This window comes from Pituophis catenifer, unplaced genomic scaffold (genome assembly GCF_029215685.1).
Source record: "Pituophis catenifer annectens isolate HBS135680 unplaced genomic scaffold, rPitCat1.0.hap2 SCAF_3, whole genome shotgun sequence".
Lineage (NCBI taxonomy): Eukaryota > Metazoa > Chordata > Lepidosauria > Squamata > Colubridae > Pituophis > Pituophis catenifer.
Genome location: NW_027256883.1, coordinates 108,349,683 through 108,374,562, shown reverse-complemented (window position 1 = coordinate 108,374,562; position 24,880 = coordinate 108,349,683). Strand labels below are relative to the sequence as shown.

The 24,880-nt window shown below is 37.0% G+C and overlaps 2 protein-coding genes across 3 annotated transcripts; both read left to right on the top strand.

The window, feature by feature from the left end:
- The first annotated feature begins 342 nt into the window (after positions 1 to 342).
- VAMP4 (vesicle associated membrane protein 4) lies at positions 343 to 20,872 on the top strand. Of its 2 annotated transcripts, XR_011600228.1 has the most exons (10): positions 343 to 395; positions 1,911 to 2,004; positions 3,546 to 3,592; positions 3,935 to 3,985; positions 6,852 to 6,952; positions 8,281 to 8,360; positions 10,966 to 11,017; positions 11,637 to 11,928; positions 13,934 to 13,997; positions 20,810 to 20,872. XR_011600228.1 is itself a non-coding variant. In XM_070940910.1 (8 exons), exons 2-8 carry the CDS (start codon positions 1,939 to 1,941, stop codon positions 11,663 to 11,665), a joined length of 426 nt encoding a protein of 141 aa, XP_070797011.1. In that variant the 5' UTR covers positions 343 to 395; positions 1,911 to 1,938; the 3' UTR covers positions 11,666 to 13,910. The 2 variants fall into 2 exon arrangements, 1 of the variants encoding a protein (XP_070797011.1); XM_070940910.1 differs by lacking the exons at positions 13,934 to 13,997; positions 20,810 to 20,872 and having other exon boundaries at positions 11,637 to 13,910.
- Positions 17,405 to 23,650, top strand: MYOC (myocilin). The gene is made up of 3 exons (XM_070939202.1): positions 17,405 to 17,966; positions 20,810 to 20,938; positions 22,714 to 23,650. Exons 1-3 carry the CDS (start codon positions 17,405 to 17,407, stop codon positions 23,496 to 23,498), a joined length of 1,476 nt encoding a protein of 491 aa, XP_070795303.1. The 3' UTR covers positions 23,499 to 23,650.
- Positions 23,651 to 24,880: the final 1,230 nt, after the last annotated feature.

Sequence of the window (24,880 nt, the reverse complement as noted above, 5' to 3'; positions counted from 1 at the left end):
TTCAACTCCCAGAATTCCCCTGCCAGCATAGCTTCCTTAATTTATTAAGCATAGCTGGCTGGAGAATTCTGGGAGTTGAAGTCCACAAGTCTTAAAGCCGCCAAGTTTGAAGACCTGCTATAAAAGAAAGACATTCAGTGTTCCAGACCTCACTCTCGCTGATTGCCCGCCCCGCTTCCTTCTGCTTCAGCTCCGCTCGCCATTCAGCAGGCGAGAATCGCTACTACGGTAGCCGAGAGGGCTCACGTCATTGGCGCCTTCATCGATATCCTGGGCGCTCGGCTCCACCCCTGAGTAGGCGCGCCGAGCGATCGATGGAGGAACAGCTGACGACGCCGACAACTCCTCCTCTTCCTCGGACCGGCCATTTCCGCACCGGCCTGAAAGGGAAACAGGTGAGCCGAGGAAATAAATAAAGGCGCGCGGGGGGCGGATGATAAGAAGAGGCCCTCGAGTTTGGTGGGCGCTGGCTCGTGGGAAGCCGAAGGTCCCTTTGGGAGGAGAGAAAGCAAGTATCCCGGCGGCGAGGCAGGAATGGCGAAATGGCCAATAGGGAAAGAAACTGGCAAGGCTGCGCAGCCCGGAGAGGACGAGTGCCTCGCGGAGGGGGGGGGCTTATGGGAAGAGCGGGGTGGATAGCTGGAGAACTAAGACTCCCGCGCGAGTGAGAGATGAAGGAAAGGGCTCATAGAGGAGGAGCAGTTTATTTAAAAGCCGGTGTCGAGGTGGGACACTGTAAGCTTGGGGAATTTTTAAAAGATTTTTTTTTTAAAAAAACAACATGTTAAAAGAGGTAGGATTGGATAGAAATGTAAGTAAAAGACATAGGAACGGCCAGCTTGTGTAGCCTTGTGTATAGAAGAATGATAGAAGTAGGTGTAATGGCGATTGGGCAGAAGCAGTAAGGCTGCATTCCATGCTGGCAGCGCAGATTAAGGAAGATGGGACTCCTGAAGCTACTTAAGCTTCAGATTGAAAAATGGGTTTGTCCTTAAGCCACCCTGCGTCTGGCCATTGTAGGTCACAAAAGCATACAGTATGTTTTCCTTTCCATGCTGAGATACCTGTGAGCAAATTACGGTGCTGTCTTTTCACTGAATCTAAGTATCCAAGACACTGTAGATGGTAGTAATGTAATGGTTCACGATATTTTGCAAATGGTATTTTGATGCAACATTAGAGTTTTGGGGGACACTTGAAATAGATCAAAGGCATATTCTGCACACAAAGGTCCATTACTTTCAGGCTTTGTAAACTTACATCTGACCATTTTTGAAAATGAAATTTATCAAATAATTTGATTGAAAAATAATCCTAGCTCAAGTGCTTAAGGGTGTCTGTGGGAGTACAAAAGCATAATTGGAACTAGTGGTAGATTGAAAAGGCTTTCCCTTTCAGTTCAGTATATAGAAAACCAACTTTTTTTTCCTAGCCAGCCCTTTGAAAGTCTTGATGATTAAAGAATTGTTGCATATTATCTTATTAGTGGGATAGAAGAAATTATTTTAAAATAACCTTTATATTTTCCATTCTTGGGACCAGAACCAAAACCTGTGATATTTTAAAATCTTTTTATCAAAACTTATTGTGCATGCATAAAAGGCTTTAGGAACTAATGGGGATTTAATTAATCCTCATTATATAGCTAGGAGAGGGATATGTTTTACAATCTGAACGTAATTAATCCTTGATTTGAACAATATTTCAGCAGTGGTTTAAAAATAATCTATTCATGAATTATTAAATGATAGTTTAAACTATACTGGAAATGCCCAGACCTCATATTGCTTTCATGTAATAATTTGTTTTGCAGTGTTAATGCAGGCATCATTGTAGCCAGTCATTAAATTCTTACAATTTGAGAACTAAAACCTGATAGAATGACTAGAATGTCTTTTTTTTCCTTCTAGGACAAAAAGATAGCACTGTTATGAAAACATGCCTCCAAAATTCAAGCGCCACCTCAATGATGATGATGTTACTGGGTCAGTCAAAAGTGAGAGGGTGAGTGCATAGGGGATAGTTATTGTGGTATGATTTAAACGTGTGACCTGATGAAATGGCTGTAGTAATTCCAAGAAGATTCTTGGAAATAATTGCTAAGAGTTGTATAATATTTAAAGAAAGCAGTTCTTTATCAAATTCAGAACTGATGCTATTACATTCGTGTCTAAAACATCTACCAAGTTGCTTCTGAGTTGTAAGGGTTAGCCAGTGGCATCACTGTTGCCCAGGTTATGTCCGAGGAGGCTCCTTTCATGTCCCCGTTATCTTCCCACTGAGATGGTACCTACTTTCATTTCAATGCTTTGTTGTTTCTCAAATTGTTGGAACTCAGATCAACCCCTTTCTGTATTCATGACCTTGATGATACATGACCTGCACGGTCCATTCAATCCTCCACTGGTTCAATGATGAAACCAGTCTTCACTTTAATATGAGACAGTATTAGGGGAGTTGTATACATTTTGTACAGTTAGATTGAGATAACTGTTGATAGTTCTCCCTCACCCAAGGATTTTTTAAAAAAGATCATAGGGGAAAAGATTGAAATTCTGGCAAAATAAACTAGAAATATTAAGCAAAAGCAATGAAACAGGTTATATATTATTTTAAATCTTGAGAACAAAACTATATAAGGTATTTGACAAAACCAAGATTGGCACTCTTAATTATTTTTACTTTTCAAAATAATTTTTCAGAGCACCATATACACTTGCAGATAAAGGATTTTAGGTGCCAACATACATTCAAAAAATTGGGTTTGGCTTATCTGTGAATGCACTTATCCATGGGTGTTTATACAGTAATAATTTTTAAAAGTACACATATTTCCCATCTATACTCACAAGTCCATCCACAAATAAATAAGTCCTCAGATTTTTAACCAAAATACCATGAAAAATGCAGTTCATCTTATCTATGGTGACACATTTTTCATGGCATTCTGATTAAAAATTTGAAGGTAGGCGTATGTGTGGATGGGCTTATTCACGATAACATGATTTATTCAAAAGGAAGACCTAATGATTCTGTCTTGTATTGTCTTTTTGTGGATATCAGATACCATATATCAGTGGTCCCCAACCCCCAAACTATGGACCAGTTACCAGTCCATGGCCTGTTAGGAACTGGGCCAGATAGTTGGAGGTGAGCAGCAGTAGGTGAGCGAGAGAAGTTTCATCTATATTTGCAGCTATTCCCCAGCGCGCACATCACCGCCTCAGCTCCACCTCAGATCATTGGGCATTGGATTCTCATAGGAGTGCAAATCCTACCATAAACTGCTCATGCGAATGATCTAGGTTGTGCACTCACCCCTCAACCCCAACTCCCGGCCCATGGAAAAATGGTCTTCCACAAAACTGGTCCCAGGTACCAAAAAGGTTGGGGACCACTGCCATACATTGTGTCAATGGCATTAAATTCTGACATTGATTAATGATTCAGTCTAGAAATATTCTTTTGAAATTTCTTTTTGAATGAAAATACCCATTAGTAGAAATATTCTTTTTCATAGATATATTAATCTTTTGTGTTTGCAGAGAAACCTCCTAGAGGAAGATTCAGATGAAGAAGAGGACTTTTTCTTGTAAGTGTCTCCAAACCAGAATAGAGATAACTATCAAATCCTAGGTCTCATGCACCATTGTTTCTGCCTGTTCTATGTGCTTTGATCTCAAGGGTTCCTTATAAATACCAGGCAAAGTATTGCACAACTTACTGTGATTGATTGTCAGTAATAGTTACTACAAACTCTTCAGTGTAAGGCTGAAAACTCTGCCAGATGTCTTTACATAGCTTCCAGGAGTGGGCTGTTTCTTCTGAATATATAATGCTTTCAAATTTCAAATATCTGTCTGTTAATCAGCCATATAATTTGCCACTCATCCTAGGAGATAACAGTAACAATTTAACTTTAATCATTTTGTAGGAGAGGACCATCAGGTCCAAGGTTTGGACCCAAGAATGACAAGATCAGACAGTAAGTACTTTGTGGCAAGTAAAATCTTTTTTTTTTTTTAATTTGATTTATATGCTGCCCTTCTCCGGAGACTCAGGGCGGCTTACAATGCGTTAAGCAATAGCCTTCATTCTTTTGTATATTTTATACAAAGTCAGCTTATTGCCCCCACAAACTGGGTCCTCATTTCACCTACCTTAGAAAGGATGGAAGGCTGAGTCAACCTTGAGCCTTGGAGAGATTCAAACCAGCAGGAATTGCAGGCAGCTGTGTTGATAACAGGGTGCACTAAACCACTGTACTATCAAAGCTCTTTTTTTCATGTCCCATTAATATAACTGTTCTGCGATCAGGTGAAATTATTAGGTGAAATGAATTACTGTTTCCTAGACTAGAGCCTGTTCATAAAATAATGAACATTGTCTTTTGGAAAAGTCAAATTTCTTTCAATACTTTAATATTTAAATATATATATCTTTTAGACAATGTCTCTCTATCTTTGTGCATAAATTCTTTTCACTATACAATTTCACAGGAGAATATAAATAAATAAACTCAAAGTGATAGGGAAAATTAATTAAAAATAGGAAAATAATAACTTTACAAATTATAGCGGAGTAACAATTGGAATTTATGCTGTATGCTTTGGCAAAGTCTTAATTAATAGTTACTTTTGTTGGGGATTAGAAAAACTATCCTACTTCATTGCACCTTTTTCAGTTTAATTCCCTTGAGCCAACATCTTATATATCTACTGTAACGCAGGACAGAATCCGTAGCCTTCTAGAAATACAACTACTGTAGTCCTTGTTTAGTTGTGAAAACTCAGTTATTAAGCGAAGTGACTGCTAACTGATTTGTGACTGTGCTTATGATCTTTCTTTGTTTTACAGACCTGCAAAGGTCATAAATGCAAGGAATAGTTGCAGAGTTATATCACTGTCATAACTGAACATTTGCTAAACAAGACAATCACTAACTGCTTTTCTTTGTTTCTTTTTTAACTGCTTCCATATATATTCCATATATATGAAAGGTATATATTTATTTTTACATATATCGGATATGGGCAAATATTTTATAACTGAAGTGGACAGCCTGCCTGTAATTCTTAGACTGTTCCAAATGCATAATTTTTATTCCTTCACTCTCAGTGATATATATAAAAAGGCAAAGAAAGTGCGATATTATGATGTATTCCCATATCACAGTTATTAAAGACAAGGAGCTCCACCCTGTCAAGAGTATTATCATCTTATTTTATGCTTTAGTTTTATTCTTTTCCCCAACATGCCAATAATCTCTCTTATAGTGTCAATAGAAGATGTGACACTCTAATTGCTAACACAGCTTTATGCAATGAGGAATACAGGAAATGAAGTAATGACCAATTATGTTACTAATTGCCATTTCCTTTGCCTGTTATAATCTTTGTTGTATTTGATGGGATGGTATGCAGGAAACAACCTATCAGTTTGGAATCTGGGTTACTAGACACTAGGAATGTGAATTTGAAGTGTCACATTTTGGCCTAGTTTTACCTTGACTGGTAGAAGTCCAATGAAGAAATGAATATCATCACTATATTGATGATCCCCAGCTCAGTATTTTTTTTAACGGATGCTATGTATGCTCTGAAAGTTTTGAATGTTGGATGCAATGATGAACTAAGTGTGAATTATTAAACTAAGTCTTCATGTAGGGAAACCCAAATGGGACACTATAGACACTATTAAATGAGTTTCTTTAATCTGGAGCTATTGCTGTTTTGGATGGAGCTTCATATCTTGTTAAGGCGTAATGAAGAGATTGATGTGCTTTTGGAGCTGGCATTGTGTCTGGTTAGGCACAAAGTTGTGAATGCCAGAAGCATTTTATACCGCTTTGACTGTTTCTTTGCCATTTTCTGTTGGTCAGTCATGAAAGAACAAGTTAATTCTTTACTGTATTTTGTGAAACTTACTTTTGTTAAAGAAAAAACTTCCCTTAGCCCAGTCTTGACTCTGCTCTTATCAAAAAGTACATTGGCTTCCAAATGTTTTTCCCCCCTTTCTTAAAACTGGCTGACAGTATTTTTTTTTAATAGTCAGAGATGAAGGAGGGAAAATATTGCAAAGACACTGCAAGTTCCTATATGTCACATCCATCTAACTCATTCTGCTTTTAAAAGGCAAATCATGATTTCTGTGTACCGGTATCTTCCTACAGAAGGCAAATTTGACCATAAATTTATTTAGATTGTTGCAGTATACAAAATAATAACTGGTTTGGTTATCAATGCTGTTTGATCAGTGTATATTAGCTTCACAACAAGTGTTGTGATGCTTTTTTTTTTTTTAGTCACAATTCGAGATTCTTATTCTTACCTACAAAGATGCCAGAATATCTACAATATTGCTTGTGAAACTTGTGGGCATAGATGTGCACTTGAGAATTCAAGAAAGGATGAGCAGTGTGGTTAGTGGGGATCTAACAAGTATTATACTTTGATATATTTTCTTTACATGCTTGCTTGCAATTTTTTCAATTCATTCAATAAGTTGAGTTCAATTCAAGTTCTGCCTTAAGCATGATTCAATATTGGATTTAGGCAGATAATTATCAATTCAGATGCCTATTTGAAAAATAAATTGACATATTGCTATTTACAGTACATTCTTTAACAATTATATAAAGAATGTAAAGACTTTGCACACTAAAATATTTGATATTAACTATATCACACTCAATTCAGACTCGGCGCTGTTGAATAAATTGGGCTACAACTCCCATCATTCCCACTCAGCATCTAGACTACACATGCAGGATATCAGTCAGTAGCATTTTCTGGTATTGATGGTAAATTCCTTGGTCATCTGATGCATCCTTATGTATATTTTTAAACCAGAGTTCAAAACCAGGTTGATGAAGTTATTGATGTCATGCAAGAAAATATCACCAAGGTGATAGAGAGAGGAGAGCGGCTGGATGATTTGCAAGATAAATCAGGTTGGTACTTTTCCTCTTCCCTTTTAGGAGGGGAAACTGAGTTCCAGGAACACCATGTCTCTCATATTACCTGATCTCAGCATACTTGGTTTTCATTATCTGTTCTTATTTCTTAGGTTCCCTGTTGCATGCATGGGATCCTGGGTACATAACAGTGATATTGTTGTGTCTGTTTTAGAGCTAGTTTGTTCATGGGAGATTTTTTTAAAAAAAAGCTCAGTTCACCATGCTCTCTAAGAAAAATGGCTCTGAATATCTCATAGATCTATGAAAAGGTAGTCCTTGCTGCTAAATGTAATGTGGAGAGACAAAAAACAGCTAATCATAGGAAATAGACTTCCCATTCTTGTGCTACAGATGAGTCATTTCTCTTGTTTGTCAGCGCTCCCTTACAGTTGCAGATTACAGCCTGCTAGAGGGCATCATGAGATTTACTACCTTGATTATGCCTTTTATTATTGGAATGCAATTCTGTAAATGATCTTTTTTGTTACATTCCCATCCACAGTAATTAAAAAATTCTTGGTGGCTTGTAATGTCAAGTACATTAAAATATACTTGTTATAATAATAAATATTGAAAATTAAAAATTAAAATGGAATAGATCAAAATCATCCACAATAACTATCAAGATGTGACAACCAGTAAATAAGTAGCAATATATCTTAATTCAAAAGTTCTACTGAACAACTTTGTCTTCATTTCCAAACATATAGTAATTACAGAACTAATGATTTACAAGAGAGCTTGTTAGTAATATATACATGTAGTCCTTGCTTGCCAAAGGTAATTGGGATTGAAAACTCCGTTGCTAAACAATGCAGTGGTAAGATGCAATGTTGCATGACCAGCTGACTTATGTTCTGGCCATCCCAGTTGCTCTTGTAGACAAATCCTGCTTGTTTGCAACATCCTGATTGCCATTCACAATCTTCTGCTGCTTTCCCCATTGCTTGTTAGAAGCCAGCACTGAAGGTTGCAAATGGCAAACACGTGAGCACAGATTTCTATGTTCTTGTAATTGCGAGCCAATCTCTATTCTTCTGAATTGCAGTCTTGTGACTGCAGGAACACTGAAAGTTGCAACCATGAGGACCCATTTTTAAATCCTACTTCAGCACTGTCCTAATTTTGAACGATTGCTGAACAAGAACTACCTAGAACTAACTTGGTTGTTTTTCTTGGATTTCCTATAAGGAAAGAAATTGTGCAGAATTCTCTATCTGTTCAAGACCCTTGATTGGGTTTTTTTTTAATCAGGGTAGAGGCAAAAGCTTTATCTTACCACTATAGTAGATTCCATTTCTCTGTCTCTTTATCTGATACAGAAAGCTTATCAGATAACGCAACAGCTTTTAGTAACAGATCCAAACAGCTCAGAAGACAAATGTGGTGGCGAGGCTGCAAGGTAAGGCTTATCTTGTTTCCTAAATATTGCAATTGTGGTTTATTTGACCAGTTCGGTTTATTTCTTTTATCTTTCTATACCTTTCAATTTTATCTTTTAAAATAATTTTTATTAAAAGTTTTAGTTAGAACAATAAAAGATAATACCAACTGAAGAAGAAAAAAAGAAAAGAAAAAAGATGCAAAAAAGAAAAAGAGTAAAAAAACCCTAAGAAAGTAACTTCTCACTCTCATCACAAGTTTCATAATTTCTTCACTTCTTAATTAATAAATATAAAACTCTTCATCTCATAACTCAAATCCAACTTTATGTTGCCTAGAAATCAGGCAACCCAGTTTTAACATGGATCTGATCCCTAATTTGAGGGATCCCTTATCTTTGCAAAGGAGCTTCTTCATCCACATGAAAATACAAATCAAGTAATATAGGCAAATATTTATATTTTGTACCATAGTTATTTATTAACAGGGAAAGTCAAAACTTTTTATAGTACAGAAACAAATGACATCAGGAAGCAGCTGATCAAATAATAAAAGACACTGATTACATGTGAGAATTGAACAATAGAAAACATTGATTCTAGATAACATTCCACAAGTGGCAAATTTATGCATTATGTTACATCCTTTCCCAGGTGGATTTGTATCTTTCTTAAAACTTGTAGGCACATTCAAAGACTTTCAGAATATACTCTATTGTTTAGTTCTGAAAAGGCAAGTTCTTGCGTACCAAAAGAAATTATCTTAGCTAAGAAGAAAATCATTCTTTCCCGAAATTAGAAAAGAGGCCTAGACTGCCACAATAAAATGTTAATAAAGCCTAAAATTCTAGATAGATCATTCCAAAACATCTTCTCCAGTCCAGATATCAGTGAAAAGTCCAAACAGAGCCCTATAATAATATTTATTTAAAAGGCATAAAATGATCCTGGTATGCTAGTGTAAACAAAAAAACTAAGGAGGATAGGAGCATTTCTCTGTTAAAAAAAAATACAACCTCACACATGCCCCTTAATTCTATAGTAACTGTAGGGGGAAAACTCCTTAAACACTACATTAAGTGTAGACAAACCCAATCCACATCATTTTTCCACTCCCAGGGAGACACATCATAGCATATAATTGATTCAAAGTTTTGGTGCAATATCAGAGTTTTAATATTCAAAATCCAATTTTCCCACATTTTTGAGCCCTTAATATGTTTAAAACTTTCTAGAGCTAAAATCTTGTCTTGCTTTTTGCTGTTTATTTTAAATTCTTATATTTAAATTTCTTATATAAAGTATTGAAGACACTAACATGTTTGCAATCTTGTCTCTTTGAAAGCATCTAACTTCTTCGAAGCAATTAATAGACAGCTTTTAAAAGTGTTTAGCAAGAGAAGTGCAAAATTCCATTAAAGCTTGTGTGCAACTATGGCAAATTCCCTTGCCTCCCAATTCTCCCACCCTCCAAAGACTGCTGACTTGCTGTCTCCTAGTAAGGATCAACTGTAAGGAAAACAGCTTGGGCAATCCCACATCCTCTCTTTGTCCAGAGAAGTTCAAAAGATCCAATCTACTCATTGTTCATGGTGCACACATCAGCTCTGCTTTTCATAGAGCTGTCTTCAGTCTGCCACCTTTCCTAGAAGCTCTATGTCTTGCAAATCTGTGAATATTCAGCAAAAAAAAACCCCACCACTTATGCCAAGAAACCACACACAAAAACTGTCTATACTCTTATCTTGTAATAATCAGTAGTACAATTGCAAACACTGGTTTACTGCTTAAAAGCAACCATGCTTTATTCATTTACTTCATTCAAACTTCAGAGCGTCTAAAAGTGCATTATGCCTGCCATGATCTCAATTTGAAGGATGCTTCCAAGTCCAGGCAAGCCAATGAGCACAGGAAAAGATACAGCTTTTTGAAATAATTGCTGCTTAGTATGATATAAGCATCTTGATATGCTCTGAATAAACTTTCCCCCTTCAAATCTAGATCGTTAAATAGCCTAATAAATATAGCTAGGCATTGATTAACTATGGCAATTGATAATGGCAACTCCGTCACTAAGCAATCTGTTCATAAAGTATGGCGTGTGATAATGACTTACAGTGGCAATTGCAGCAGTCCCAGTTCCCACCATTTGGTGAATCCCACATAGTCACAATGTCCTGTGGTCACGTGATCACAGCTTGCAACCTCCTTCCAGCTTTCTCATTGACTTTGTTGGAAGCCAATAGTTAATATCTCAAATGATAAGCGAGTGACTGCAGGACACTGCAGCGGTTTTAATTGCAAGCTGGTTGCCAAGTACCAAGTTTGCAATTACATGATTATGGAGATGCTGCAGCAGCCACTATTGCAAGGAATGGTTATAGGTCCTCTCATTCAGCACCATTATAACTTTGAACAATTGTTGAATGGGAACTATCTGTACCCACGTTCTGGTTTAACCTGATTTGACCCTTGAGGTTGGCCAGATTATGTTATTTTGAAGCTGTGTAAACACTTTGAATTATCTGAGCACACTCATTATTGGCATGCTATTGAACCAGGATTAAGCTGATCAATTGTGTCTACAATTGGGAATTAATTACTTTTCTGTGTGTTAATTTGCAGATGAAGGCAATTGTGGCTTTGGTTGCTGTTGTTGTCTTGCTAATCATTATTGGTACGTATTCCTTTCTGATATTCTTCTAAATACAATAAAATAAGTAAATAAAATGTTCTGCATTGATGTTACTCCTTTGAAATAGTTTGATGACATTCTTGATTGGTAAAAAGAAAACTTACCTTTTCCTTCAGCCTTTCTGCTTTGATATTTGGCTCCTCCTGTTGTTTGGCCATTGATGTAAAGTTTGCTCCAGATCTTTCGCTTTAATAGGGATACTAGAATATTTGGGACACTCCCAAATACATTACACTCCCTGTAATGTTTAGATGTGAGTTGTGTCTGCTTTAAAAATAAATAGGAACCATTTAGCCAGAATTAAACACTTTTTAGGAATAACTAATTAGGTTTATGTAATTTTCTTGTCTGGAGTTTATTAGGTGAATTTAGCTGCAATGCTTTATAAACCCGAATTTATTATTTATATTATGTTAACCTATTTAGTTATAAGTTATTAAGATAACTATAGTTAAGCAAGCCATGACTTACCACAGTAAGTAAATTCAATATTGTCACTGTAAAACAGTAACTAGAAGTGATAGGTGTTTTAGGGTTGAAACTAGTTAGTTGATTTATTTTTATAAGTGATTTAAAGATGGCGTTTTTCTGTCTTATGCAGTTCCCATCATCCTCAAACACCGCACTTGACTTGGAGATGAACGCCTTTGTAGACACCACTTCAGGATAACAGCAAAGCTAACAGCTGTATGATTTCAGTGGAATGTATTGTGTATATAGCTTTGAAGTGCATCCTGCTCTCAAACCCCAGGGAGGCACATGCACAATTCCACCAAGAGCATCCAGAGGGCCTGGCAAACATATGACTTTCAAGAATTAACTATACTGTCAATATCCGACCCAAAAACCTCATTGTTGCTCTTACGAAGGAACCTATATGGAATCAGATACTTGTCAGTATTTCATCTGTTTTTTTAAATAATGTATATATAAGTGAGTGTGTGCGTGTGTGTGTATATATATATATATAGCAAATTGATAATGTTATTTATAATTTAAATAGTTTCCTACAGCTAGTAGTGGAGGAAAGAATTATGGAGGGAAGAAGGAAGTGTATAGTCTATATCACTGTTTAAAAAAACATTCTTTCTTCAACTGAATTTAAGGGATTCTGAAGTTCTGTGTTGCTATTATTGCTCAATATTGTTCTATAAAAGCATTCCAGTAAAAAAAAACCCTATTTTTGACTGCAAATATGTAGCTCTTAGTAAATTACTAAAATAAAGAAGCTGCTAATTCAGTTAAGACAACTTAAGTTTTGCAAACTTTGAAACTATAGACAAAAAAGAATGCTCTTACTTATACAACTGCAGGCAAAGCAATATGATTTCTGCTTCAACAGACAAAAATGCATTTCTTTTTTACCTTTGAAACCCACAGTTGGCCTGAGGTTCTTCATCTAGGGCCTAGGCCTTTAGCAATAGTTTTAGGACTCCCTGGAATCTCTTTCTTCCATGTTTATTATTTGAGCTGCTTATTATCCCATTCTCTAGGAAACGTTCTTATGCATTACTGTGTGCAGAGGAATGAATATTGCTTTCTGAGTAGGCATGAATTTCAGTACAGAACTACTGGCATGAGAAAGAGAGTGCAGGAAGTTCTCAACCTGCAGCCATTTGTTTAGTAACCATGCAAAGTTACAGCGGCACTGAAAACAGTGACCTATGACCATTTTTCATACTTACAATCGTTGCAGCATCCCCATGATCAAAATTTGGATACTTGGCAACTGGCATGTATTTCTGACAGTGCCTCAAGATTATGTGAGTACTTTTTGCAACTTCCTGACAAGCAAAGTCAATGGGGAAACCAGATTCACTTAAAAGGACTACCTGTACCATGAAAGTATACTTCTGCATTTAATTTTCCAGCTTCAAGACCTAAATAACTTTAAATGTTTGTTGTGGCAAGGTATCATATTCATATGGAGGTGTGAAGGAGTGTGTGTATATATGTATATACATATGTGCATTAAAAATGTGTTTTGTATGGTTCATATGTCATTCCATGATACAAAAGGTTGCCAAAGCATGGAATATTTTATTGTATTAAAGTACAATTAAAATAAGGTCAATCACACAAAGCAAAGCAGCAAAATAATATCAGGGAACAAAATAAAAATGTCTTTGCACAATACTGGAAAACATTGCATCCTCTTCAAGTGATAATGTACCTTTTTCTAAAGCAGACAAATTATTTTACATGATTTGTAAATCACTATGGTAATTATGGAGCACAAAATAATGGTTTGAGACACAGAAAAAAAGAGTTCTATATAATGAATCATTTTTCTTGTGTAAATGGCCTGAGTAATATACTTCTTTTGGAATTATGCTTTGTGATACTTGCAAATCAATGTGTAGTCTTGTATTACTGGAGAGACTGGCTAATTTTCTTGATGGCTGCATTGAATTTCCATATTTTTATCCAACTGCTCTAGATTCTATTCATTCCAAAGCTTTCCTCAAGCTTTTAAAAAGAAACTTTTTGGGTTTTCCCCCTTCATGCTGCCATTTATTTTTTTTAAATCCTTTGTTGACCTTGGTTACACTCATTCCTTTCAACTGAGGAATTGTTTGACATTGATTGAAAAAGCTTATTTAAAGACAACTTATTTTTGTGTGAGGTACTATTGCTGCTATTGAGCCTCTTAAATTGATTTCCATATTGTTAACTTTTCCTGGTTTTCTCTCTGAACTTTTGGTAATTTTCTATTCCTATAATTTGCTATTACTGCATGCTTCTTTTTGATCATACTTTGGGGGGAGGGATCCCCCTTATTTCTTTTGCATTGCTACTTTACATTGATAACTGCTAAAACTTTTTGTTCCTATGCCTTCAATCTAGTTTTCCTAATTGTTTTCTTCTATATGTCCTGTCGTTTCATTCTATGAATAGCAAAGAAGTCATTCATTTTTTTTCAACATGTGGAGAAAAATTACCACTGATGGAGAAGATTAAGGTAACTGGCAAAATTTGGGGTTATACTGTATAATTTCAGTTATTTAATCCATTTCCGAAATTCAGTTATTTAATACAGTATGCCTTTCCTCCTAAAAGTTTGACATGTTATCACTATCTGATAAAACTACTGTAATCAAGATCCAAAAGACAGATATGGAAACAAAAAACATGAACTTGGGTTAACTTGTTCATCTGCCACAAAGAAAAGAAATTATTTGCAATTACATTATGTGCAAGGCAGCCTTTCCATGGGTGTAAAGTATTAACTGACAGAAATATGCATGATATATTACCTAAGTAAAGAGAGTTTTTTAAGTTCTGAGAAATAATATTTTGAAGAGACTCAGGCAAATTATTTGGGAAATAAAAGGGAGGAGAGGAGAAGCACAATCAGGTTTGCAAGGTTCTGTTATTATAGCCTATCTCAATAAAGTATAGTTCTGCTCTCCCTGTGGAATTGATTTTCTGGTATTCCTAGAGGGGCTGACAGTGGGGAACAGAAGCTGCTCCAGAACAAACAAGAAGAGAACCAGTCACCCTTACTTCTACAACATCAGGAAGGAGTATGAGAAGCTGGAGAAGTATCAGAAAGAAAGAAAACTAGAGAAGATGTGGAAAGTAAAGACCTAAATCCATGATGGCGAACCAATGACACGCGTGCCAGAGGTGGCACGCAGAACTCTCTCTGGGGGCACACAAGCCGTTGCCAGCTGCTCTTCGGGTTTCTGGCACATGTATGCACGTCAGCCAGCTTGTCTTCCCATGCACTGGAAACCTGAAGACCAGCTGGCCGGTGCACACATGCCTGTTTTTTGGTGGTTTTTTGGCCGTTTTCGACCTGGCTGGAGCACACATGCAGTCTGATTCACATGCGTGTGCCAGCCAGCTGGTCTTCGGGTTTCCGGTGCTCTGGCGCACGGGAAGACGAGCTGGCTGGCGCGCATGCCCATGCTGGAAACCCAAACACCAGCTAGCCAGTGCGCACATGCACATCAGCCAGCTACTGTTTGCGTTTCCAGCGCTCCAGCACATGCATGCACATGCAACCGAGTTCCGGTTTGGTCACCGGAAAGGTTTGCCATCACTGGCCTAAATGGTCCAGTGATGGTAGAATTACTTGGGGCTGAGATTCCTAAATTGGGAGAGTGGTTCCAACGTATTCCAGGAACAACGTTGGAGCTCTCTATCCATAAGAGTGCAGTGCTAGGAACTGCTAAGATAGTGCTCAGAAATCTCAAGCTCCCGGGCATCTGATAGACCAGAGATTAAGAAAGACACGTGCCTCTGAAAAGGATGACAAATGCAAAGGCTTTGTTTTTTTAATTTGTTCTGTTTATTAAGTTTATATGCTGCTCATCTCACTATTGAAGTGACTGGGTAGCTTACCAAGTGATAAAAAGGTAAGTATAAAAACAATTATAATTAATAAAAAATAGCGACTAAAAACCAAGAGGACATAGGATAGGGGTGGAGTCTTGTCACCCTGTCAGTCACTTCCAGCATGGAGCACCCCCATAATAGCAACAGGTCAACTGATAGAGCCAGGTTTCAAAGCCCTTTTGAAAGGCCAAAAGGATAGAGGTGGATATCGGCTCCAGTGACAATGGAGAAAAGGCTCTTCTAGACCTTCCCATTCGAAGTCCTCAAGGAGGTGATCTGCTTGATTGTGTCTGTATGCAGAGCCTGGAGAAAGAGGTCCACCCTTGCATGGAAGATCTGACTTTTAAAAGTTGTGGATGAGGCTATGGAAATTTCTACAGTTCTTGCCTTAGAAGCATCCAGGTTCAAGGGTTGGTAGAAGGAAAGAGTGGGCAATTCCTCCACTGTATTGGGGAGAAAGCTGAGATGAATAGCAACTACAACTCTCCCTCTTTCCACATTTCCAAATTACTAACAAAACTTTGCTGTCTTTTGATAGCCAAATCTGGCCCTAGGTTCTGCCTTGGTTTAACTTCCCAATAAGCAACCGAGTCGGAAGATCCTTTAAGAGCAGTTTATCAGGGGACCTGATAAAGTGGGATCTCTATGTAAAAGGAGAGAGAACCTTGAGCCCTATGTTAAGTTCCTTTTTATAGTTAAAGAAAAATGAAAGAGGAAAGTTGGTTGGACAAGATAAGAGTCCCTCCTTGCATAGTAAATCCACCACAAAGTTTGTTTGAATTTAGATAACCAGATGTTGGTTGACACTAAGAAACTTCTTATCAGAAGATATTATCCAGACATTCTTCTGTAAATTATCTTTTCAGTTAAGGAATGCTAAAAGCTATCTAATCAATCCATACAACCATAGAACAAAAGTTTTCAAAGATTCCAATATGTAATGAGCCTGAACATAGACAATAAATCAAATTAAAATACAAAATAACTCTTAATTAACAAATTACAAAATCCTTGTCATGTGCCCCTCACTTTAGTTCCTTTAATTCTTATACTAAGCTATGGAACTTGGGATATTGAAAGAAAATATCCTAGAATAAGAGAAAAATATCAAAACATTACTGTATTGGTCTTCCCAGAATAATCTAGAAAACATTTGGATATTACAGATTTGGCCATCTTCCCCTCAACCCTAAATTGTTTTATTCAATTGATCTCATTTTCTAGATTCATAAAATACAGAGTCACAAACTGCAGAGACTGAGTTCACATACCAGGCTAAGCTAAAATGAGATATACTACTTTTATGATGCCATTTGCTGTGTGACCTCACCCTAAATAAAGTGATGAGAGAATTCCTAGTGGCCATTCTGAATATGCTAGAATCCTGTTGGAAAAAGTTGGTGGAGAGGTCACTTTTGCCATGTCCGATTAATCTTGCTAAAGCAGAACTTCCAAAATAAAATTTTGGAAGCACAGAAGACTGCAAGAGAAAGAATCATAGTGTCATTTTTCTAGCCATAGAAAATAATAGAACCCCATCTATTTTGATGCACGCATCTATTTTCATAATAAAATTTATTTATAAAGTACCCAAAATGTATGTATGTATGATGTTACATCTTACAAAACAGAGTTTTTTAAATGGCTGTTAAATACTGTAGAGTAACTGTGCAGAATCCCAAAGAATAGTTCTCAGCCATTTCTTTTCTCATATATGCATCCACAAACATGTAAGCTGCTGACTTTATAGATGTATACAGCTTTCAGATCTGCCTCCATGAGCCAAAATTTGGCAGTTTGTCTTGTAATATTTTCTAAGAAAAAATGCTATTCCTTTAAGAGATTTTTAAAATTTGTAAAATGTTCTGTAAGTGCTGCTGCTTCTAGCCAACCTCTACTGCACCTCCCTTAACTCCCAACTCTACAAAACTGTGGTTTGCAAGCATTGAATTAATTTATCCATGTTCTGTTTCTCACAGAACTTGCTTCACTTTAAAAGAGAGAAGCTGGTGTGAAATCACAGGGATGCTGGTGACATGGTTGATTTCAGTCTGGATGGCATGGGGAACATTTGGGAGTAATGTCCATTTTCAAAAAAACAATAGCCAGGATGGGAGATGCATTTATTCCTTCTCTGTACCCAGTAAAAATGAAGACAGCTGTGCTGGCTTAAGTGAGGTATTAATAACCATTCAAGATCTCCAACGGGAAAGCAAAGCTCAGCAGCTGGAACTAGAGTCAACTAGAACTCGGCTTGGCCTTCTGGAGAACCAGGTGAATCAGCTACATGGGAGTCAAGTTAGGAGGACTTCTTTATCTACAGTTGGCTTACTTCAAAGAGAGGTAGAGAGTCTGAAGAGGGAACAAGCTCAGAGGGACATCCACATCAGCAGCCTGGAATCTACCATAAACGATCTCCTTCAAGACAAGTCAGCTTTGGAAGAAGAGAAGAAACGGCTGGAAGAAGAAAAGAATGAGCTGGAGAGAAGGTTAGAGAAAAGCATTGAGGAGGTGGCTCAGCTGAGAGTAAGCGATTGTCCTCAGACCAGAAAAACCAGCAGTGAGTTCCATCAAGGCTCTCAGGAAGGTAAATCTGGAGGCTCTCCAGCTAGGAAATGTGCTCTTAAAAATCTATAATGTACAATTATAAATTATTTATTTTTAATTAATCATTTTTAAAGAAAGAAAACAAACAAGTGAAGAAAATGTTATGAAAATAAGTTAGGAAAATTTATTAAAATTTAGCCATGAAAACAAAATACATTATTTCTACCAATAAAGAAGAGGATTTTTGAGTCTCTAAGTCCCAGAGTCTGCACCATTTGGTTATTTAAATATATATATATATTTTAACGAGCGAAGGAGAAGAGAAAAAAATACTTCTTAAAAACATAAGTAAATATTGGATCTCTAATTTCTCTTTTGTTATACTCTGACTGATATATAATAAGGTAGTAAGTTTTAAGAATCTGTTGATCGCTTTCTTCTACATGCCCAGTCACAGGATCTGGCTTTGATCTACCTACATTTATGGAAAAAGCTCAAAGAGTGAGAATAACAGCAGATCAGAATGTGGTAAACTCAGGCAAGTATGTAATTAGCTGGAGAAGCATTGTGAAAAACACTGATTCAAAAGCAAGTGAGAAAATAAAAAAATATATAAGTTGCTACTTCTAAAGCTGCAAAGGTTTCTTGAAACAGTAAAAAAAAATAGCTTGTCACATTGTTTATGATGCTAACAAGAGCAAAAGGCCTGTGAAGATCTTTATGGCAAGCCATTTTCTTTGGCATTTTTGTGATCTCTGGCTGAATTTATAAAGCAATCTGAAAAAGGCTAAAGATTTCCGGCTTCCCCTTTTGGGAATTTGCTTAGTCCAGACCCACTGGATTTTAAAAAGCCAGATGTTGGAAAAAAGAGTGATGAAATACTAGAACTTTGATCTGGTGATTTTTACTGAAAAATTTGGAGTAGAAAGCCTCATCTGATGCTTTTACTTTTCTTTTTAATACCTCAGGCTATTTAACGGTTTTAGTTGTAGGCAACTATTAAAAGATATTTTAATTGAGTAACCTGAATTAATTTAACCCACTTTCCTTTTTCCAGTAGTGACTAATTAAAAAGCTTGCAATCAGGGCATTAGTGGAAAACCCTCATTACATCATTTGCTTCCAGCTGATGGTCAGAAGTCATCTTACCCACTTTAAAACAGCTGCATAGCTACCAATGATGCTTCATACAAACAGCACTTCTGATTTGGCAGCTACTCTACCTTTCTCTCCCTAATAGAATTGCCATCCTGGAGAAATCAGAGGAAGGCAAAGAGGACCACTGCTTGGATTCTGTAAAATTTCATAGATTCAGACTATGACAAATATTTCTCAAAAAGATAAGTTAAGATGATTCCCCTCTAAAAAGTTAACAATACTACAAAGACAGAGAAAATTCGTACATTTTAAAGATGTCAAGTTTCATAAACATATTTTTATATTTGGCTTGACACTTTAGTATTATATTTTGTTTTTACTGAGTGCTTCTGTACTGGAGACAAATTCCTTGTGTGTCTAACCACACTTGGCTAAATAAAATATAAGTACAGTACACGCCTTCTGATTTCTCTAGGTTTGAATGACACAAACGTGAATCTAAAGCATTCCAGCAAAAGTTTGACTCCTCCTGGAAAGCAGTGAGCTATAGAAAACAGTATATTAAGCCAAGAATTGTCTGATGTTTGAGAAGAAACAAGGAAAAGTGGAATTGGAAACAACTAAAGGAAGGAAAGTTGGAAAAGCATGGCTACAAACTTTATGATTGCAAATGTTGGACTTTAACACAAAAGCAAGAAGAGAAAGAAGATGCTATTTACTAGTGGGCCAATTTGGAAAAGGCTGATGTTTTGGGTGTGGTGGGATCTGGCTTATTGTCTTTTGAGCAGAAAACGAGATAGAAAATATGACTATAAATATTAAAACAATTGTCCATGGGAAATGATTTTGTCAGAAGAGAAGAAATGTGGGAATTCTTTGGCAGACGGGTACTGTTTTTTTCTTAGCATCTGTCCTACATGGTTGTGAGGTATACTTGCTCAGTTCTTACAGGAAAATCTGCCAATCAGTGATATGACCCAGAGGATATTTTTTTAGCTAGCCTGATGCTGATTTGGGCTAAGGAGTTTTGGAAGAAATATCCAGGTCCAGGTCCAAGCCAGGAGAAAGGCACTGGAGACAAAATGGAGTTAGGGGCTGATTGGAAAGAGGGTCCATTTATTGATGAAGCAGAAGCACAAGGATAGTTCTGGGCAGCTGACCACATGGAGTTGAGAGGGAGAGGTATTCCTCCAATACCCCTCCCTCTCAATGGTAGCTGTCCATATGAGCAAGGTATTACTTCCTGGGATCCTCAATCATATGCAGAGCCTTCATAGATGGACCAAAAGCAATGAAAAGCCTTAAAGAAGAGCAAATCTGTTACTTTTGTATTGCAATTCACAAACTCTATTTACCATAGAGAAGTATTTTTGCCACCAATAGGATCTATCTACATGTGGAATGGCAAAACTAACATTTGTGTCTCATTTCTCCTGAATATGAGAAGTCACACCAGATTCATAGCTCTTGATGAGGCAATTCTGTACATACGATACCTAATTTATAGCCTACTATTATAAAGTTCCAGATTCAGATCTTATAGTATCAATTGAAGGCTTTTAGTTATACCATCTTCTTAGTATAAGATCCTCCTCTACTTGCAGTGTACCTGCTTTACAAAATAATTCAATGAATAATATGTCTGAAATGCTTTCTACACACTAAAGTGATCTTCACTTATAGTGAAGTTTTCAGATAAAGTCACAAACTGCTCTTTGATGTGTAGAAATTGTCAACACTTAGGCATACTGTAACATTGTTGTCTTCCTTCCATTTTCTCTGAAGTGTCTAAGTGGGATACTGAAAATCTGGGCTATCAGGAGCTCAAATTAGAGTTTGCTGAGGTTTCTTCATCTCATCTCATTGAGGAAGGCATTTCACCCTCACCACCTAGCATAGGCGCTGAAGAACCAGGTATTAAATTTTTTGTGTGTTCCTGATTTTTTTCAGCTCTATTTAGCCCTGAGTCTGCCATTCTCTTCCTCCAAGCTCACTAACTATTTTTTCCTATTTAGTACTTATTTTGCCCAGGTTTTAGCTTAGAGTTTGGAAATAGCTTCATTTTAGTCTAAAGACAGAAAGGGAATTTTTTTTTGCCTGCCAGTTTATTTTTTCAGAAGTGCCATCTAGTCATAAAAGTAAAGATATTAAAATAAGTTCCTAGTATTTTGCATGAGAGTCAATCTCATAGCATCCTGACCAATTCTGGAAGAAAAAAAATCTTTGAAATAATTGTGACACAGAGTGTGGCTCAGAGGCTCAATGAAGGGAAGACTAAAGTCCATTTCAGCCATTTGCTTGAACTCAAAAGGTTGGGGTCCACAAACTGGTTTCAAACTCCATATGTTTACCCAAATAGCCTGCAGGAAGGCTAAATTCATGGATAGATGAATGGGAATGCAGCTCTGGTATTGATGGTATTATTTTAGGAGCATCGCCCTGGTTTATGTGAAATAGCATTTGATAAAACTAGCTGCATAAAATACAAGAATTTTGCAAAGAGGACAGTAAATGCATATACTAGCCAATGCTTTAACAATGTAATCCTATGTCTTTGAACTAGAAAATAAGGCCAGTTGATCTCTGAAGTGCCTATTTTGAGAAAATGCATTCTTGGCTAACTATCAGGCACTCCTCCCCACATGTGTTTTTGGTTCTCTTTTATAACAACCAGACTATGTTTGGTTCAGTTGTTCCCTGGCTCTCAAGCAAGCTCTTTCTTTCCTCTTTCATTCCCTTTCCTTCCTATGGAACCAAGCCTACATTTCACGTGTTCCCGATCTGAAGTCCTACACAAAAGTTCCATAATTAAGTGAACATTTCTCCTGAATTTCATTTCTTCTGCATTTATTTCAAATGCTGGAAAAATGTGGAAAATATTAACCCTACATCCATTTCTCATTGTTCTTTTTAGAAAAAAAATCAAAAGGGTTATAACTTTGCTTTTGTCTAAGGATAGCTAACCTTTTTTGATATATGTTAAATCGTTTGGGCTAAAGTAGGAAGTACATTCTGAATTTAGGAATAGACAAATACTGTTACATACCCCAAAACTGCCAGTGTTGCAAATGGTATTCAGAATTTTAAAAAGTAAAGGCATTATTTGAAAGATAACTTTCATTAAAAAAATACTCCAAAATAACTTAAGGAACTTCAAAGACAAACAATACTATTAGCTGTCTTGATTACCAAAAGGTGGAATATAAAATATATTTTTTTATATTTTATATAAATTATATATATTTTTCCATTAATAAATAAAATGGAAGAAGCCTTTTCTCCATTCCTTATATTTTCTTGAATAGCAGAGCCAGAAAAAAATTAGCTTCAGAAAACTGGTACTAATTGGAATTAGACATGTTAGCCTAGACCAGGGCTGTCAAACTCCCGGTCCGCAGGCCAGATGCGACACGTGCTGGCCACGCCCATGCCCAGTTTAGCGAAAGGGGGGAAAAGTCCCAATACATCATGTGATGCCACCGTGACAATGTTAGTTTGACACCCCTGGCCTAGTCAGAGCAAGAGTCTGATTAATCCAGCTACACGTGTTCATATAGGCTGGTCTGCCAAATTAGAGGCATCCCTTGTTTTGGATTCTGTCTGGAGATCATCAATTTTTAAAGTAATAGTTCATAGCTACATATTCCTTAATTTGAGATATTAACTTCCTTGCTTATTTCCTGAATTAGGTTGTGGAACACTAGTTTGGGTTGGTGCACCAGTGACCTTTCACAAGGCTGACACCCTTACAGGAAAGTATGGTGTGTGGATGAAGGACCCACAACCTGTGTCTCCATATACCAATGAGACAATTTGGAGAGTTGACACGGTCAGTGCGGATGTCCGTCATGTCTTTGAATATGATGATCTGGATGAGTTTGTGAAAGGCTACCCTTCCAAAGTTCATGTGTTGCCCAGATCCATGGAGAGCACTGGGGCTGTTGTTTATCAAGGTTTCCTCTATTTCCAGAGGCACAAGTCTAGAATACTGGTGAAATATGACCTGAAGAATGAAGTCATTGCAGTTCAGAAGGAGTTGCCCGATGCTGGCTATCATGGACAATTCCCCTACTCCTGGGGTGGATATACAGATATTGATCTAGCAGTTGATGAGATTGGACTGTGGGTGATTTACAGCACTGAAAATGCCAAGGGAGCGATTGTGCTTTCTAAACTGGACCCAGAAACTTTGGAAATTTCACAGACATGGAAGACCAATATTCACAAGCAGTCTGTGGCTAACTCCTTCATGATCTGTGGCTCCTTGTATACCATTAGTAGCTACTCATCCCCTGAGACCACCGTGAATTTCATCTACCGCACAAGTACAGGAAGCAGTGCACCGCTGAAGATCAGTTTTGAGAACCGTTACAGATACAGCAGCATGGTAGACTACAACCCTACAGAGAAGAAAATAATGGCTTGGGATAACTTCAACATGGTGGCTTATAACATCAGACTTTCCAAGATGTGATTACCTTGGAGAGATTGATAATGGGAAATTAGGTAATGGAAATAGAGGTAGAAATTGAAATTAGATAGCAAAATTTCCTTAGATAGAAGTTAGATAGCAAAATTTCCTCCCACTAATTATCAACTGACATGATTTATCCAGAATTTCTCCTGAACTACCCCAATAGAAAGAAATAGCTATGCAATGTGGGATTGACTCTTGATCCTTTTAATGAGTATATACAATAAAATAGTGAGTGATTTACACTTCAAGGGTAATTTCCCACTCTGTTGTTTTTAATGGAGCACTGTGTATCTTCTTTAAAACATTAGCCTATGCATGCTGCAGCCAACTATAACACAAAGTCATACAGATTAACAGAGTTGGAAGGACCTTATAGGTCATCTAGTCCAACCCCACCCCCCTCATACACCTCTCAAAATGATATAGAGTCTCTTTTTTTAACAATTTATTTTTAGTTTCCACTCAATAAGTGGAATATTTTGGTTGCTAGGCAGGACTGAATCAATTTTGTTACATTTCATTACATTTACAGTATATACTGTACAGTGACTCAAATTACAGAGGACCATAGAATCATAGGGCTGGAAGGGTCCTTGGAGATTTTCTATTCCAACTCTCTGCCCAAGGTAGGAGTCCTTATACCATCCTGGGCAAATTAATGCCCAATCTTTATTTGAAAACCTCCAGCAATGAAGCATTGACAACTCTGGGAGGCAAATTGTTCCACTGATTAATTGTCCTCAATATCAGGAAATTTCTCCTTAATTCTAGGTTGCTTCTCTCCTTGATTAGTTTCCATCCTTTGCTTCTTTTCCTGCCTTCTGGTGCTTTGGAAAATAGGTTGACCCCCTCTTCTTTGTGGCAACCCCTCAAATATTGGAACACTGCTTTTATGTTTCCTCTAGTCTAGTCCTCCTTTTCATTAGACTAAACATACCCAATTCCTGCAACTGTTCCTTATATATTTTAGCCTCCAACCCCCTAATCACCTTTGTTGTTCTTCTCTGCACTATTTTCAGAGTCTCAACATCATCTTTATATTGTGGTGACCACAACTGGATGCAATGTTCCAAGTGGGTCTTACTAAGGCATTATAAAGTCTTCATGTGATTTTGATTCTATCCCTCTGTTAATGCAGCCTTAGATTGCATTAGCTTTTTTGGCAGCTGTAACAGACTATAACAGATGTAACAGACTGTGAAAATCCTTAATTGTATGACTTGGGACAAGATTAAATGTAGATGAAATCAAGTTAATTTTTATTCTAGGGGATTCACTGTTTTTTTGGGCCTGTTGCCTCAGTCCAGAAATAATTGTATTTTATACTTAATCTGTAGGGTGTATTCTTCCATGTTCTTTCATTGTTGATTGATCTTTCC